The following is an 18276-nucleotide window of genomic DNA, read 5'->3' as shown; positions in this document are numbered from 1 at the left end:
TAGCAGAATGGGGGTGTCAAACACTGCAGAAGCCACCAGTCCCCCTGGCGCAAGTTACTCAGGCAGCTCCCTTCTTGGCAGCCTAAGCAGAGGGGTCAGGGCCAAGGATAATCTGGGCCTTGGGGGATGGGGATCTGTTTGACGCCACCCCTAGAGATGGGTCCCCAGGGGAAGCCAAGCAAGGGCCCCGTGTCAGCTCATACTGCAGGGCGAGCGCAAGGATGTTTCGCGCCCTAGGCAAAACTTCCACCTTGCGCCTCCTCTGCCCCCCGAGCCCTATGGCAGCTTTCCCCCCCCTCTCCCCACAGCAGCTCCCCCCATCCACCCTGAGGCACCCCTCCGCAGCAACTCCCCCTGGCCCGGGGAGCCATGCGGCAGCTCCCTGCCCCAGCTCAGCTCTGCTCTGCCTCCTGAGCACGCCGTCACCGCTCCATTTCTCCCGCCTCCCAGGCTTGCGGCGCCAATCAGCTGTTTGGCGCTGCAAGCCTGGGAGGGAGAGAAGCAGAGAGGGCGGCGTGCTCAGGGGAGGACGCGGAGCAGAAGTGAGCTGGGGCGGAGAGCTGTTCCCCTGTGTGCCGAACCCCCCCTCTTACTTGCTGCAGGTGGCCCTCCCTGCACCCGCCCCCGCCCCAGGTCCCTCCGCCTAAATGACGATGACCAGGGCGGCCAAGTTCCGGCCACCGCAGTCGTCGCCGAAGGACCTGAAATGCTGCCCCCCAAATGCTAGTGCCCTAGGTCGCCTAATGGGTTGCACCAGCCCTGCCATACTGTGTATGCTCAGAATTTAAGTCCTCAGGCTCAGGAACTGCCACTGCCCAGCATCTTCCACCAGCTGCTAATTTGTCTCCGGAGAAGAATTAGTGTGGTATTTGTTTAGCTGGCTCTCTCCTTTCTGGCTATTCTTCCACTGCTGCCTGTATGTTGTGCCAGAGATGGAATCGCCAGGGGCTGCAGGTTAAGACTGAGGGGCACCAGCAGAGCTGTGGGGGTGGAATTGGATAGCTGGGGACTGTGGGTTGGTGGGCCTGTGGGCCTGGAACCAAGGGACCCCTTTAATATACTCCTCCCCTCCGCCCCATGATGATGCCATCAAGGAAAGGTGGGGCTTCCTAGCCCATCCATTACCAGTTGGAGTCTCTGGGGTGTGGGAGGTGCGTGGGGTCTGGCGGGCAGTGGGGGGGTACCGGATTGGGTTGGCAGTTCTGGCAGGCCGTGGGGAGTCTGGCGGGCAGTGGGGGGTGCAGGGTCTGGCTGGCAGTGGGGGGGGTGCCAGATCAGGTTGGCAGGTCTGGCAGGCAGTGGGGGCTGTGGGGGGTCTGGCACCACTGCAGGGTCCCCAGTGGGTCGGGATTGAGGGACATCAGCGGAGCTAGTGCGGGGAACCCAGGGCTGGGCTAGCATGTGGATTTGGGTCAGGAGTGAGGGTCACTGGCAGAGCTGTGGTGGGACATGGGCTCAGATCAGGACTGAGGGGCACCAGCAGTGCTGGGGTGGGGGAGCCCATGGTGGGGATAGGGGTTTGGGTTGGAAGTGAGGGGCACCGGCAGAGCTGGGGGGGGGGAGGGGAAGGATGAGAGCTGAGATGAAATGTGCAGACAGCAGATTCCTTTCTGGACACATGGAATGCATTAAAGACCTTCCCACACCCCAGAGACTCCAACTGGTAATGGATGGGCTAGGAAGCCCCACCTTTCCTTGATGGCATCACCGTGGGGTGGGGGGGGAGTATATTAAAGGGGTCCCTTGGCTCCAGGCAGCCCAGAGTAGCCGCAGGACACAGGAAGACTCCACTCCTGTTCCCTGTCTTAAAGGGACAGCCCTCCCAATTAGCTCTGGGCATCCGTCACCCCCTGGGGTACCCCTTTCCCCCAGTCTCCAGTCCAGGCATCCCATTTGCCCTAGGCTGGTGGGCCACGCCCTGCTCCCGATGCCCATGCTCTCCTCCAGCATGAACTGCGTAGCCGAGTTCTTCACCTACGAGACCACCAAGTCGGTGGTGGTGAAGAGCTGGACCATTGGTGTGATCAACCGGGCTGTTCAGCTGCTCATCATCTCATACTTCATCGGGTGAGTGCCCCCCAGGCCAGGGGAGTCTCGCTGGTACTTGGGCTTCATAGCCAAACCCCCTTCCCCCTGGGCCTTTTTATCTGGGGGATCAAGGAGGTGAGTCCCAGAGGACCAGGAGAATTATCCTCCAGGGTGCATACCATCATCCGCTGCTCTCCAGAGATCCCCACTCCTGGAGGAAGGAGGCTGGGGGATGAGCCAACCTCACCTTGGCACAGAATTACTCCCAAGGCTAAAGAGCGCCGCTTGCCCACTGACCCGACCCTGCATGTGGGTTGCAGAGGGGTGGTGGTGGGGATATGCTCTCTGGGAGGAATGTAATCAGCTTGTCCAGCCGCAAGGGTCTCTCTCCTCCCCGCTCCTAGCTGCCGATGGGCGTTGCCAGGTGGGGCTGTGCTGGGGGACAGAAGAGGTCCAAGCCCTGCTGGCCCTAATCACTGGGGCCAGACAGCGTCTCCTAGAGAGGCAGCTATCCCCTTTCTGCCACTATGTGCTGAATTGAAGAGTGGGAGGCTGGCTTTGGAGAAGCCTTTGGTGCATGGTTGTACACACTATCCATCCTGACAGTGCCCAGCCCTGCCCATCAGCCTCCCCGCGGGAGGGTGCAGAGACAGCTGTTGGGTTGGATGTCCGGGCAGGGCTGGTGTGTGTGTGATTCTGTGTGAACAGGAGGGGCAGGGCTGTGCGTGGATCTGAGGAGTGAGGGCGGGGGGAGGGGGGGCTGGGAGGAAGGGGTGCAGCAGAGGTTGTGTGAGCGGGTGGGGGCTGGGAGGACGGAGCAGAGGGTTGATGGGCAGGATACACGGGGGTGGGAGGGTGAGGCACTTTCTCCACCGTCAGTGAAAACCAAGGGAATTAACCTGCAGCCCTCCCCCAAAAGGGATGCTATACCACGGACAGTGTGGGGCTGCTGAGCCCCCTCTGGCCCCCACCACAACCCTAGTAGCTCCCGTGCCACCCCTTCCCCCCCTTGCATGGTCCCCCAGCCCAGTGACTTCCATCCAACCCCTCTCCTTCACCCTCTGCCCCAGTGACCCCTTTGGCACTTTTGAAAATGGGACTTATGCTCCTTAACCACGGAGCAACAAGAAAAAGCAGTGAAGGTAGCGGGGGTACAACTGCAGAGAAGAATCTGCAGAGGGCCACTAGGTGGCACGAGATGTTTAGGAAGAAGAGCTCGGTGTGGCTTTTACATCCAGGCTGGCTCTGAGCCCGCTCTGCTCACTCTTTATTTTAAAGGGACATTTTAACATTTGCTGCCGCTTTTCAGAAGGAAGTGTCATTTCAGTAACTGGGATTATTGAATCAACGTACCCCCAAAATCAGGCGACAGTCTTATAAAATTCCTTTGCCTTCTGCGTCCTGAGCCGGTAGGGGACATGGGGGTCCTGTTATCATGTTCTTCTTGGTAATCAGCATGGCTAGACACTTGCATTTGGTTTTTGTTGATGAAAGCAAAGTGCGTGACCTCAGCTTGCCAAGGGGCGCTGCTGGTTGTGTGCCAGCATTTAAACGGGGAGGTGATCCCGCAGCAAGGACCGAAGGTAAATGGATGAGCTGCCCCAGGTGGGCAGCAGTGCAGTGTGGGATGGCAGCAGGAGGGTGAGCAGGAGCAAAACGGTCCTTTTGAAAGAGGATGTGTCCACCCACACTGGAATTCCAGGAACTCAGTCTGAAAGAGCTCACCCACTTCCAAAAAAGACTGATGAATGCGGCACAAGATGCTGGATCGTTTGAAAACAGGACATGTGTGTGGACCCAATGCAGTTTAGGCTGAAGAAAACTAAAGTTAACCCGAAAACAAAACCATTTCCATTTAGACACATTAAATCCCATGACTCCAGGAGGTGGGGCTCTAGCAACGACAGCACACACTCCCAATAAAATCCCAAGAGCTGGGGACAATGTAAAGGGGTCTTCACAGCTGTCTCCTGAGCTTGTCCCATGTTGGCGAATTGTGAGGGAGTTTCCCCAATCTGCCCCTCTGGTGAAAGGCTAATGTGGGTCTCTGTCCCTCTCTCCCTGCAGCTGGGTGTTTCTCCATGAAAAGGCATACCAGGTGCGGGACACCTTCATTGAGTCCTCTGTGGTGACCAAGGTCAAGGGCTTCGGCAAATACACCAACAGGGTCATGGACACAGCAGACTACGTTACACCCCCACAGGTAATCCTCATGCCGGAGGGCCAGTACCAGAGGAGTGCTTAAAAATAGTCAGAACTGAGGTATTGTGTGATGTGAGCTAAGGATGCCGAAAAGGGCTAGAGGGACTTGATTATTACTACTATTATTCATGTTATGGTAGTGTCCAGAGGCTCCAGCTGCGATCAGGGTCCGGTCATGCTGAGCTCTGCTCAACCCAGACACACAGAAAGAGACAGACCCTGCCCCGGGTGAGATCAGGGCCCCATTGTGCCAGGCGCTGCACAGACACACAGCGAGAGACAGGCCGTGCCCCAGCTGAGATCAGGGCCCCATGGGGCCGGGTGCTGCACAGACACACAGCGAGAAACAGGCCCTGCCCTAGTCGAGATCAGGGCCCGATTGTACCAGGCGCTGCACAGACACACAGCGAGAGACAGGCCCTGCCTCAGTTGAGATCAGGGCCCCATTGTACCAGGCGCTGCACAGACACACAGCGAGAGACAGGCCCTGCCCCAGCTGAGATCAAGGCCCCATGGGGTCGGGTGCTGCACAGACACACAGCGAGAGACAGGCCCTGCCCCAGTTGAGATCAGGGCCCCACTGTACCAGGCGCTGCACAGACATACAGTGAGAGACAGGCCCTGCCATGACTGAGAAAATGAGGCGATAAATAATACTTTGTCTAATCTTATCTAGCTAGCTTTTTGGGACAGGGACTCTCTCTTATTAATGTGTGCAGCACCTGGCACGGTGGGGACCCTGATCTTGGCTGATACTATAGTGATATAATGGATACTGGTCCCTGCTGTCTGCTGCTTCAGCCTCTAAGCTTGAAGTCAAAGAACTGTATCCCTGATACCTGCCTTATTCAATTAAACAAGCAGCTGTTGGCCTGTTTACTCCCGACTGCAGGGAATTCCCCCTGTGTATCACTTCTGTGAGAGGATGAGGATCCTAGGTCAGAACAGGAAGAGATCTGTGAGCGTCATGGCAGAGGAGGAGGTTGAAAGAGGAGAAGGCAGCAGCTTTATGAATATAGAGGGGGAGACACTCCTCCCCACGGGGGATCTGTGAAGGGACCCAAGAGCTGGAAGAATTTTGTTCCTTTACTTTGGCCTCATCAGAATCATAAAGCAAAACATCTGATCCCTCCTTAGAACCGCCTAGGACATAGAAGGTTAAAGACAGCATTTTCCTGAGCCGTCAGCAGCTTTCCTGTGTCCCCTTTACAAGCTGTGAGCACAAGCACACAGTGTTCAGGATAAACAGACCGGCCTTGACATTGCATTGTAGCTACTGCTCCTTCCCCCAGCTTCAAACAGGGACGTACAACGCAGTGCTCTCCTGCTTGGAAATAGGTGCAGAGTAAATTAGGAAGACAGAGTATACAGAACTAGAACTGAGCCAAAATTTTAGTTGAATTGGGAGGGGAGCAATAATTGCTCTAACCCCTAGGTCACGCTCTTCCTGGAGAAACCATGAGAACTCAGTATGGGGTGCTTTCTTCCTCTAGTGGCTGCATCATGTAAAGCCTGTTGCTGGCTGTGAACTAACATAGTAGCTGAGAGACAAGGTGAGTGAGATCATATCTTTTAATGGACCAACTTCTGCTGGTGGAAGAGCCAAGCTTTCAAAGCGCACAGAGCTCATCTTCAGGTCTGTTAGCTGAGATAGGAGGGGCTCATGCTTTTTAGTCTACAGATCCTGGATGAGTCAAATGAAATTCTGTTTACATTGTTCGTTTCTAATCACCTGTTTTTGGGTGGATTTCTCCTTTTTTGCATATTTTGAAAAAAATGGGGCAAATTTGAGTAAAAAAACAAAGTGAAAAATGACACAAAACATCTTGAAATGAAATGTTTTGACTTTTTGGAGTGGGGGAGGATGCTGAAAAATGCATTTTTCAATGAAGGATCTGTTTGTCAATAAAAAAAAATAATTCTCCCGGCTCTATGAAAAGGGCCATGCCTAGGGATCGAATCAAGGTGCTTTGAGCTAAGAGACTTGCTGGCTGAAAAATTTCCATTAAAACTGTGTTTTAGTGGAAACGGGGTTTTCAACTAAACATATTTTTTGAGAGAGGTGCCCGCTTTCCTCAGAAAATTTAGATTTTTTTCTTTAAAAAGACCAAACTCAAAAAAAATTTCAATCAGGAATTACTTCGTTCATTCCTCATGGCAATTGTTGTTCATTTGCCTCTTGTCCCTGGTCTTCTGTGTGGGTTGGTCTCCCTGGCCAGACTACATTTCCCATGAATGGTTAGGGGCTTTCATGACACACCCACTGCCCTTCACCATGAGGGGAGACTGCAGTGCATCATGGGAGATGTAGTCTGGCTAAGAAATGTGGCCTAGAGAGGAGAACGGGGAGGGGGTGGGGGTGCGTGAGGCATTGGAACTACAGCTCCCATGAGGCACCACAGTGATGTTTCCAAATGGAAATATTTTGATTTCTAGTTATTTTTGCCAACAACTCAAAATTTCCTGCGGAAATAAAAGGCATTTTCAGACCCGCTGTTTCTAGGAGAAGGAGCCCCTAGTGCTGGGACTGCAGATCTGGCCCATTGACTCCAATGGAGCCATGGTCCATTGACGCGAGCTGGGGATCTGGCCCAGCGTCCAATACGCACGCGCACTGAAAAGCTGTAGCTGCAGCTATGCTGAGGCTGACCTTATCCTGAGGCTTGGCTGCTCAGCTGCAATAAGCAACTCGCTCATTTCCCACCAGCCCCATGATCTGCTCTGGTCATTAAAGGGGCCAGGACCATTAAGCCTTCTCAAAAGGACTTGTGGGGGTGTCCTGCCAGGCTAGTGAGGTGGCTGGTCACAGAGGAGGTCAGTGACCAGCCGCCTTTACTCATGTGAGCCCCAGGGAGCGCTAGCCATGGGGCTACTGGCCTCATGCTGAGAGGCAGAGGGCAGAGTGGGCTGGCCAAGCCCTCCTCAACGGCCCCTGTGTCCCAGCCTCGCCTACTCTCCTGGGGTCGCTGCTGTAGCTCCTTATGGAGGGCAGGCCAGGGGAGTGCTCAGTGGGCATGTGATATGTGCTTGGTTCTCTGGACTTCACAGCTGAACGTGATGGGCAACCCCTGCTGAATGCATAGTGAGACAGGCTTGGGATGGCTGGCTGCTGGGCTTATTCTGAAAGCTAACTGTCCTCTGCGTGTCACTGCTCCACTCCGTGCCTCAGTTTCTCCTCCCACCCTTTGTCTCTCAGATTGCAGCACTTTAAGGCAGGGACACAACAGGGCTCTGATCTCAGCTGGGATAGGGCCTGTCTCTCGCTGTGTGTCTGTGCAGCACCCGGCCCCACAGGGCTCTGATCTCATCTGTGGCAGGGCCTGTTTCTCACTGTGTGTCTGTGCAGCACCCGGCACAACACAGCCCCGGATCTCGGCTGGGGCAAGGCCTGTCTCTCACAGTGTGTCTGTGCAGCGCCTGGCACAACAGGGCCCCAGTCTCAGTTACTGCTCTCATACTGTTACCAAAAATGTCACACCCTGGCTCGTACATCAAAGGGAAGTTCACACACACACACAACACACACACTCTGGTACAACACAGTTTTCACTCATGTTGTCTGGAATCACTTGCTTCTCTCACATCACAGGGTGAATGAGCCCTAGCTTCAATCTGGAGAAGACTAATCCCTGAGTGTGTGAAAGCTGTCTGCATCTAGCCTCAGTTTTCAGCGTGCTGAGAGTAATCCTTGTACTATTGACCCAGCAGCCTGGGGAACAAACTGGGGTTCCCTTTTGGATCATCTTTGCACAATCAAAACAAGTGAGGGCTTACCGCTCCCCTGGCAGGGACCCTTTTGTAATGTGCGCTGGGCTCGGTGGTTGAGAATGCTGTAGAACAGCAGTTGTTATGGCTAATGTGCTCTCTGGCTCGAACAGGATCCCTGCCCACAGATTGTGCTATAGAGACAACAGTGCATCTTTAGCCAGCTGGGGTTGGTAGAAAAACCTACATGGAAACTCCAGCTCATACAGCACCCAGTTGCTCACTGGCCTGGTAAGTAGAGACCACAGCAAACCCAGGCCATGCAGGTTTTCTATTCAGGGGGGAGGGATAGCTCAGTGGTTTGAGCATTGGCCTACTAAACCCAGGGTTGTGAGTTCAATCCCTGAGGGGGCGATTTGGGGATTGGTCCTGCTTTGAGCAGGGGGTAGGACTAGATGACCTCCTGAGGTCCCTTCCAACCCTGAGATTCTATGATTCCACCAGCTTTCTGCATCAAATGCAGAGCCCTGCTCAGAATCTACAGATACAGGTTTAGGATTTGAACCCACCACCCATACACAGTGCCTCGTACAGATCCCAGAGCTCTGGGGTTGGGGGCAGGATTCCAGCTATGCAGGACATGATCAGAGCTGATCAGATGCAGCACATGCATGGTCAGGAGCAAGCTGTGAGGTCTGTCCCCAGGGAGGAACACACCCTCCCACACAAGTTATCTTCAGGAACCAACAACATTTTGGGTTCCTTGGCAAATAGGAAAAGTAGGGGCCAGGGGAGAAATTGTTTCAGGTCCACCCAAAAATGAAGTGTTTTGAAATTTTCAGTGAATTGGGGGGGAAATCATTTTGAGTAGAATAAAACGTTTTGTTTTGATTGCGAGTGGATTTTAAATAATTTTTAGAAAATACAATTGTTGGAAGTTTTGAAAGGAAAATCTGCTCCGCATTGAAAAGATGGAAAGGTTTCACTGCGCAAATGTCTAAACCAGGGGTCGGCAACCTCTGGCACGCAGCTTACCAGGGTAAGCACCCTGGCGGGCCGGCCAGTTTGTTTACCTGCTGTGTCAGCAGGTTCGGCTGATCGCAGCTCCCACTGGCCACGGTTCACCATCCCAGGCCAATGAGGGTGGCGGGAAGCTGCGGCCAGCACATCCCTCGGCCTGCGGCGCTTTTTCTAATCGCTTGACAGCCCTAATAAAAATATCAAATGTTCTTGTTGGAAGGCTGCCACATAACAGAATTTTATTTCTTAGAACTCAGAACCTTAACAAACTAAAACCAAAAGCAGAGTGAGACAAAGCAGGCTGCTCCCTAGCACTACTCACCCCACCTTACTCTAGGCTGGCTCTCTGCAGACTGATGCTGATCGCATGCAGGCCTGGGCAATCCCCAGAGAATTTAAAGTGATTGCTCACAATTTTAACACAGTTTTCAACATACCCCAGCTTCTGACTGTTTCACTTGCTCTGTCTCATCTCTGCACTCTTCACTATCCTATCTCTCTGACCCCATCCCAACTCTGCAGGGGACATCTGTCTTCGTGATCATCACTAAGCAGATTGTCACGGAGAACCAGGTGCAAGGCTTCTGCCCTGAGGTAAGCAGGTGAGGAGCAAGGGAGAATGGTGGGAGGGCTTGGGAAGGGGGAGGAGGGTTGATCTTCCCCAGCTGAGAGTGAAGCTATTCTTTGGAGAGGTTCCCTTGAGGTACCTGCTGTTGGGGCATCTGGGGTCCCCCTCTGCCATCAAAGTGGTGGCAGGAGAGGGGGAGTTATCTATGTGCCTGCCTGTCTGTCCCCGGGGCTCATTCTCTCTGCCTGCCTCTCCCTTGCTCTCCTTTTCCAGAGCGAAGTGAAGTACAGCTGTGTGTCTGACAGCGACTGCCAGAGGCCCATCCCTACCACGGGAGGCGGTAAGAACCCAGAACCACACAGCAGCTCCAACAGGAGGCTGGGACCTAGCATGTGGGCATGGTGCACGGATGCCCTAGCATGGTGCAATGGCCAGGAGGGAGCAGCATCAGGCTGTGTGTTGGGGGTGAGGGATCGGAGAGGAAGGAGAGAGTGAAGAATAGATGAGTGGAAGAAGCAGGGGTGGATGGATGGATTGATGCATGGCGGTGTCTGAACCTGCCGCTTTCATAGATTCATAGATTCTAGGGTCAGAAGGGACCAATGTGATCATCTAGTCCGACCCCTTGCATAAAGCAGGCCACAGAACCCTACCCATCCACTTCTATAACAAACCCCTAACCTATGCCTGAGTTATTGAAGTCTTCAAATTGTGGTTTGAAGACCTCAAGCTGCAGAGAATCCACCAGCAAGTGACCTATGCCCCACGCTGCAGGGGAAGGCGAAAATCAGGAGCTGGGAAGTGGTAGCCAACTCAAACCTCTCTGCAGGATCTGGGCTCTGTGGGGGTGGCAGCCGGGAGCCATGTGGGCACAGGAGGCAGGGTGGAGGGGCTGGGAATGGGGCTTGTGGTGCTAATAGGGGGCGGTTTCACAGGGATCCTGACTGGCCGGTGTGTGAACTACAACAGGAGCCTGCGGACCTGTGAGATCCAGGGCTGGTGCCCGGCTGAGGTGGACACCGTCCAGGCGTAAGCTGGGCCCTTCAGGGCAGACCCCCTTTCCCCTGCTTCAGCACCCTGTTCTGTCCCCAGCCCGAGAGCCCTCCTGGAAGTCACTGGCACCTAGAGGAGTCTGGGGCACCGCGCCAGGGCCACCTCCTGGTGGCAGTTGTGCTTGGCTGTGTCACCTGTTCTGTATGGCCAGGGGTGGGGAACCTCCCACATCCTCAGCTCTCGACATGCAGGAGGGACCCCACTGTGCACTGTGCTGTGGCTATTCTCTGCCTCACAGGGACCATAGTGGGTGGATCAGGATGCACTGTGCTGTGGCTGTTCTCTGCCCCACAGGGCCCATAGGGGGTGGATCAGGGTGCACTGTGCTGTGGCTGTTCTCTGCCCCACAGGGCCCATAGGGGGTGGATCAGGGTGCATTGTGCTGTGACTATTCTCTGCCTCATGAGGCCCATAAGGGAGGTGGTATATCAGGTGGCACTGCACTGTGGTTATTCTCTGTCCCCCAGGGCCCATAGGGGATGGATTGGGGCCGTGGCCTGGTGGCACTGTGCTGTGGCTATGCTCTGCCCCCCAGGGCCCATAGGGGGTGGATTGGGGCCATGGCCGGATGGCACTGTGCTATGGCTATGCTTTGCCTCCCAGGGCCCATAGGGGGTGGATTGGGGCCATGGCCGGATGGCACTGTGCTGTGGCTATGCTCTGGCCCCCAGGGCCCATAGGGGGTGGATTGGGGCCGTGGCCAGATGGCACTGTGCTGTGACTATGCTCTGCCTCACAGGGCCCATAGGGGATGGATTGGGGTCATGACCAGGGTGCAGTGTGCTGTGTCTATGCTCTGCCTCACAGGGCCCATAGGGGGTGAATTGGGTCATGGCCAGATGGCACTGTGGTGTGGCTATGCTCTGCCCCACAGGGCCCGTAGGGATATTTACTGTTTAGTCACCTTGAGCTCAGGCTACTTCCACCCACACTGTACCTGGGTTCAGAGCCCATCCAGCCCAAGAGGATTATTCTCAGTCACAGCAGCGCCCCTCAGCCCAGGCCATGCATGGCTCTCCCTGGTTGTGCAAGGCGCTGCACAGACTCCACAGACACAAAGAGCCTTAAGCTGCGGTGGGTAAATAGCCAGGAGCAGGGGGGCAGATGGGGATAGGACACAGCCACCCAGGCAGGCCCCAGGCCACAGGCCGCTGCCCATGTCCCGTGTGGGTGATTTCCCGGGGCTCTCTCCCTGCAGGCCCATCATGCTGGAGGCAGAGAATTTCACCCTCTTCATTAAGAACAGCATCCGCTTCCCGCTCTTTGACTTTGAGAAGTGAGTACTCGGGGCGGCTGCATGGGGTGTGTACAGGGCTCCCTCCACCTCAGCTCTCCTGGGGTCAGGGCCCGACGCTCAGGGACACGGAACCTGCTTTGCCCTGCATTGGCAGCGTAGAGGGACCTTGAGGTGGGTGGAAATGGCCCCCTGACCCCTATGGTGGAGGAGTCTCCCAGCCGGCATGGGGCAAGGGCCCTGCACTCACCCTGCTCTCAGACACAGGGATATGGCCCAGGCCGCGCTGCACTGTGGTTATTCTGTGTTCCCCAGGGCCCACGGGGGTGGAGCGGGGCCTTGGCCAGATGGAACTGCATTATGGCTATTCTCTGCCCCCGAGGGCCTATGGGGATGGAGTGGGGGCATGACCAGGTGTCTCTGAGCTGTGGCTGTTCTCTGTCCCCCCCAGGGCCCTTAGGGGATGGAGCAGGGTCGTGACTTGGGGTGATGGCCCTGTGGCTGTTCTCTGTCCCACCCGGGCCCATAGGGGATGGAGTGGGAACATGACCAGGTGTCTCTGCACTGTGGCTGTTCTCTGCCCCCCCGGGCCATGGAAAGTAGGGTCTAAGTCCATGCAGCCCTGAGGCTGCTCTATTTGATATTGAGGACCAGGCAGGCCCCCAGGATATGGCAAGTGCAAAGCAGGTCTGAAGCGCCTTTACCTCCCCATCTGAGCCTGCTTCAAGCACAGGATCTGACTAGCCGAGGAGCTGACCCTCAGGGTCACAGAGAGCCATGCCCCCAGGCTGTGTTCATCCAATCGGCTGCATTGCAGATAAACAGGATTTCCCAGCTCCTGGGGCCACCCTCCTGGTGATGGTCGAGATTTGCCTCCAGCTGGGAATAACAGCAGGGGAGCCTGTGGCCGAGCCAGCCAGGGTGTTAGGGTTGAGGTTATGGCTAGGATTAGGGTTAGGGTTGGAGGCTATGGAAGGGGGTTAGGGTTGGGAGTAGGTTTTGGGTTTATTGATGAGATGGGGTTAGGGATGGGTTTTCCCCATGGGACCGTGTTCTCACAGTTCCCTCTGTCTGTCTGTCTCCCTCCAAGGGGTAACCTGCTGCCCAACCTCACGGCCCAGGACATCCGGACGTGCCGCTTCCACCCAGTCACCCAGCCCTTCTGCCCCATCCTGCGCCTGGGCGACATCGTCCGCTTTGCCGGACAGGATTTTTCCAAGCTGGCCTCCACGGTGAGATTCATGAGTGACTCCCTACGTTGGGCTCTGGCCTGACAGCCACATGCCAGGACAGAGCACACATGAGATGGTGCATGTGAATTAGGACTATCTCCAGGGGCCGTCCTTCTACACACAGCAGAAGGGGGGAGCTGCAGGGGACTCTGGGGCCTTGGTCAGTCCCTTAGAAAGGGGGAAGGCGTCTGTCCAGTGACACGGCGTAATGGCCCCTCTATGGTGCACCCTGGTGCAGTTTGACCTAACACCCCATCTCTGTGCACAGGGAGGAATTCTGGGGATCAAGATCGGGTGGGTGTGTGACCTGGATCGCTCGTGGGAGCACTGCGTGCCCAGCTACACCTTCACCCGCCTCGACAGCATCTCCGAGAAGAACAATGTCTCTCCCGGCTACAACTTCAGGCAAGCGCAGCGGGTGTACACGTACACACGCAAACACACGGAAGAAGTTATGTGAGACCCCGGAGTAAAGTCACTCGCTTGGACATGTTCGGGGCACATGTCTCTCCTCTCATACGGGCATACAGCACCTTCCAGCTACACACAGACACATCACATATCCCTGACTACACACACTGCCCTCTACATACACACCAACACACCAGATACACCCAACTACACGCACAACACACACTGCCCTCCACATACACACTAGATATACCTAACTCTACACACACGACTTTCCAGACACACACTGACACAGCAGATACACCCAACTACACATACCACTTTCCACATACACAATGACACACCAGATACACCCAACTACATGCATAGCACACACTGCCCTCCACATATACGCTAGATATACCTAACTCTACACACACCACTTTCCAGACACACACTGACTCAGCAGATACACCCAACTACACATACCACTTTCCACATACACAATGACACACCAACACACCAGATACACCCAACTACATGCACAGCACACACTGCCCTCCACATACACACTGACTCACCTCATACACCTGACTCTACACACACTCCCCTCCAGTTCCACACCAAATACACTAAATTACACACGCTCCCCTCTAGCAACACTGACACACCAGACACCCTATTACACACACTCTCCCAGTTACACCCCCACACCTACATACTGACTCACCCAGTTACATACACCCTCCCCGCTACACACATTACCCTCATACCAGACCCTTCCTTCCACACACAGCTGCCCGTCGGTGTGCACACGGTGCACTGGGGACTGGGGGGTGGCAAGTCACAGCCCCTCTCTCTGTCCCCCAGGTATGCCAAGTACTACAGGCAGGAGAACGGCACTGAGTACCGGACCCTGATGAAGGCTTTTGGCATCCGTTTTGATGTGCTGGTCTATGGAAACGTATGTACGGCCAGGCAGCCAGCAGGGTCAGTGAGGGGAGTCAGCACTGATGCCCTAGGATAGGGGAAGGGAGTTGATGGGGAATCACCAATGTGTGTGAGGGGTCCATACAAGGCTGGTAGAGACCACCCCGTGGGCATGTATAGCTCTTGGCCAATCAGAGCACTGGGGCTCCTCCTCCCCTCCGCTTGGGACTGCCCCCATGTGCCTGACTCTCCATGCCACTCCACCTCCTGTTGGCGAGGAGGGTTCCAGCTTGACCCCTCACTGTCCTTCCTCCCCATGCAATGAGAGTGGAGGACTCCCCCACATGGACTCAGGCCCCTGCCAAAGCGCCATAGGGTGTAGGAGGAGTTAGCTGGCTGTGGTCATGTGCTTGGAGATGCAGTGCCACCTGGTGGCCATGTTTAATGAAGGAGGACAAGAGCCCCAAGACTCACATGCCCAACGCAAGCCATAAGGCAGGAGTGGAGGGGGCACAGATCCTGAGGCTGGGTGTGGAGAGGGGGTTACACCACCCTATACAGGAGAAGGGGGGGGGGCCCTCATGTGGTGTCCTAGGGGCAAACCTTCCCTCTCCCAACCACTAACTCCACTCTCTGTCCCCTCAGGCTGGGAAATTCAACATCATCCCAACTCTGATCAACACAGTGGCAGCCTTCACCTCCGTCGGGGTGGTGAGTGCAACCATCTCTCTGCCGCCTCCTCCTTCCCCTCTGCACGCTCCACAGGTGCCGGGGTGAGCAAGCCCCAGACTGCAGGGAAAAAGGAAGCCCCGGGGCAGAGAAAAGAGCTGCCCATCTGGGCAGGCCACCTTGCTGCTTAGTGAAGCCCTGAATCAAAAGTCAAATCCAGGCTTGCCAGGGACTGCAGAGCCACAGAGAGAATCCAAGATGGCACCATGGTGATGACACAGGGGGAATCCAAGATGGCACCATGGCAATGGCCCAGGGGTAATCCAAGATGGCACCATGGTGATGACACAGGGGAATCCAAGATGGTGCCATAGTAACAGGGTGGAGGGCTGTGGTAATGATTCAGGGGGAATCCAAGATGGCACCATGGCAATGGCCCCAGGGGGAATCCAAGATGGCAGCAAGGCGATGCCACGGGAAGTGCTCCAGCCTCCACTCAGCAGTGTGTCACCCACCCCACTCGGTGTATGGCTTTGTCCCTGCTCGTGTTGGCCGGACCCCAGAGAGGGTTACGGACACTCCAGCAGTGCGGGCTCTGAACGCACGAGCCTGGGCACCTGCACTCAGCCCTGCTCTGAAGGGGAAGAGCTAGGCCCGCTCATCAGCTTCTCTCGGCTCTGGATCCATGTCCTTCCTCCCGCTCCCAGAGCCCCCCCGCCATGAACCCAGAGGCCTGTGGGTCCTGCCCTGCTGCCTTTGGGCCCCTGTCATCCCCAGGTGACTGGGGACAGCCCCACACCCAGAAAGGAAGGCCCTGCCCTCTGCTGAGCCTGGCTGGGCCCCCCTTCAGCCTGTCTCCCCTCCCCGGCAGGGCACTGTGCTGTGTGACATCATCCTCCTCAACTTCCTGAAGGGCGCAGAGCAGTACAAGGCAAAGAAGTTCGAAGAGGTGAGTCCAAGGGAGGTGGAGCCCAAGGTGCTGCAGAGCCTGGCACACCCAACAGAGAGCGGAGTGCAGGATCTGAGGGGTGCTCCTGGCTACTCCAGTCCTGGTGTCTCCCAGCAGGAGGCGCTGCAGGGAGCAGGGCAGGAGCACTGGCTGTGGGGGGAGCTCCCAGCTGCTCCAGTCCCAGCCTCTCCCAGCAGGGGGCACTGTGGGGAGTAGGGTTGAGAGTGCTGGCTGTGGGAGGAGCTCCCAGCTGCTCCAGTCCCAACCTCTCCCAGCAGGGGGCACTGTGGGGAGTGCGGTTGAGCGCGCTGGCTGTGGAGGGAGCTCCCAGCTGCTCCAGTCCCAGCCTTTCCCAGCAGGGGGCACTGTGGGGAGTGGGGTTGAGAGCGCTGGCTGTGGGGAGAGCTCCTAGCTGCTCCAGTCCCAGCCTCTCCCAGCAGGGGGCACTGTGGGGAGTGGGGTTGAGCGCGCTGGCTGTGGGGGGAGCTCCCAGTTGCTCCAGTCCCAGCCTGTCCCAGCAGGGGGCACTGTGGGGAGTGGGGTTGAGAGCGCTGGCTGTGGGGAGAGCTCCTAGCTGCTCCAGTCCCAGCCTCTCCCAGAAGGGGGCACTGTGGGGAGTGGGGTTGGGAGAACTGGCTGTGGGGCAGGCTCCTGACTCCTACCAGCAAGGCTGTGGCAATAGCTTGGCAGTCCCCGCCATGGGTGCTGCCTGTGGGGAGGTCACTCCATGCCCTTGTGGTGGGCGTTGACCCGGCTCTGTGCCCGCTGCAGGTGACGGATGTGACCCTGCGCCACAGCCCCGTGTACAGGAGCAGCCAGATGCTGGGAGGCCGGAACGACGAGAAGCAGTCCACTGATTCGGGGGCCTACTCCATCGGCCTCTAGCGCCCCTGGCCCTGGCAACTGAACAGTTTCCTACCCGCCCCCTGCTGGCTGCAGGCACCTCACCCCTGTTCACTGGCAAGGGCATCTTTTGTACACCCCCTTCCTGTCATCCTCTGCTTCTCCCTCATCACCGGCCAGAGTCTTCCTCATGGGCCCCCTCGCCAAGGGTACGGAAATCTCTCCTCCGGCACATCCTCATGAAAGCGCTGCCATCTCCCTCAGGAAGCATGTACCATTCCCTCCCCATTGAACCTGGGCAGTGCCAGGGAGGAGGCATGGCAGGCAGGGGCCAACTTGGTTGCTGCTGGTACCGGCACCACTCGGTTACAAGCATGCCTGGCACTGTACCAGAAATGGGCAGCACTCCTCACCCTGGGGAGTGTGTGCACCTCAGCAGGGGGCGCTTTCTGTGTTTGGCTGGGTGCTGAGAGCTCGGGAGGGAGCTTTTGGGACTGAGGGGTGGATGGGATTGGTTCCCTTGTCCCAACTGGGGGCACTTTCTCTGGGTTTGGCTGGGTGCTGAGAGCTTGGGAGGGTGCCCTTGGGACTGAGGGGTGGATGGGATTGGTTCCCTTGTCCCAGCAGGGGGCGCTCTCTCCAGCTCAGATGCTCTCTCCAGCACTGAGAGAGGCACCCAATGGTGGGAGTGTGGGGTCTCCTTTTGCCAGCGGAGGGTGTGTGAAAGTAGAATGAATTATATTGTGAAAATAGAAAGGATTAAAGAAATGCTGTCTGTAAAGAAGTAGGATATGCATGCTGTGCCCCAGGTGAATTTTACTGTTTTGCTTTCTTTGTCCCTTTGTCTAATTCCCGCTCTTTTATCAGTATAAATAAGTCTGTTTGGGTCTTGCGTGGCCACTCACATTATCTGGGTGTTATTGGCAGAGCTCTGCGCTAATAAAACAGAGTGGTCTGACAAATTGTGAGTCCTGATTCTAACTTTTGACAATTTGGAGGTTCCACCAAGGTGGCAACCATCTTCACTGGGGCCGTGTGATTCCTGACCGTTTTGTGGGACAACCGTGGCAGCCGGCACCTGGGCATTTGGCCCGAGCAGTCCTCCTTCTGAACGGAAGGGTGCACGACCACAGTGAAGTCTACAACATCGAACCTGTTGGGTCCCACTCTGTTCTGGTAGGGATCCTGGGATCTGACATCAAGAATCTGGTCAGGTAATTATTTCTGTGTTTTGTCTGGACTGAGGACTGTCCTGTCTCTGTGTCTATCCGTCCTCTCTGTGGAGTGTTTGAGTCTGGGTGCCGTCTCCGTCTGGGGATCGGCCGACCAAGGGGTTCCTGTCCTGCGGTCTGAGTGAGTAAAATCTGCACAATCGCAGCCGCACCGCACTTTGGGTAAAACCCTTGGTGTGAAAGCAAGGGTGATTGAGGCAGTAGCCTGTGGGCTGCTTTTG

General features: G+C 56.2%; 1 protein-coding gene across 2 annotated transcripts; it reads left to right on the top strand.

The window, feature by feature from the left end:
- Positions 1-1743: 1743 nt before the first annotated feature.
- On the top strand, positions 1744-17785 carry P2RX3 (purinergic receptor P2X 3). Of its 2 annotated transcripts, none has more exons than XM_050954359.1 (12): positions 1744-2067; positions 4096-4231; positions 9478-9549; positions 9797-9863; positions 10459-10552; positions 11775-11852; positions 12901-13042; positions 13311-13447; positions 14303-14396; positions 15008-15073; positions 15903-15980; positions 16752-17785. In XM_050954359.1, the coding sequence occupies exons 1-12, from the start codon at positions 1928-1930 to the stop codon at positions 16863-16865; spliced, it is 1218 nt and encodes a 405-aa protein (XP_050810316.1). In that variant the 5' UTR covers positions 1744-1927; the 3' UTR covers positions 16866-17785. The 2 variants fall into 2 exon arrangements, with proteins under 2 accessions (XP_050810316.1, XP_050810317.1); XM_050954360.1 differs by lacking the exon at positions 1744-2067 and adding an exon at positions 3522-3611.
- Positions 17786-18276: the final 491 nt, after the last annotated feature.

Source organism: Gopherus flavomarginatus, chromosome 5, assembly GCF_025201925.1.
Source record: "Gopherus flavomarginatus isolate rGopFla2 chromosome 5, rGopFla2.mat.asm, whole genome shotgun sequence".
NCBI lineage: Eukaryota > Metazoa > Chordata > Testudines > Testudinidae > Gopherus > Gopherus flavomarginatus.
This window is presented reverse-complemented; position numbering and strand designations above follow the sequence as displayed.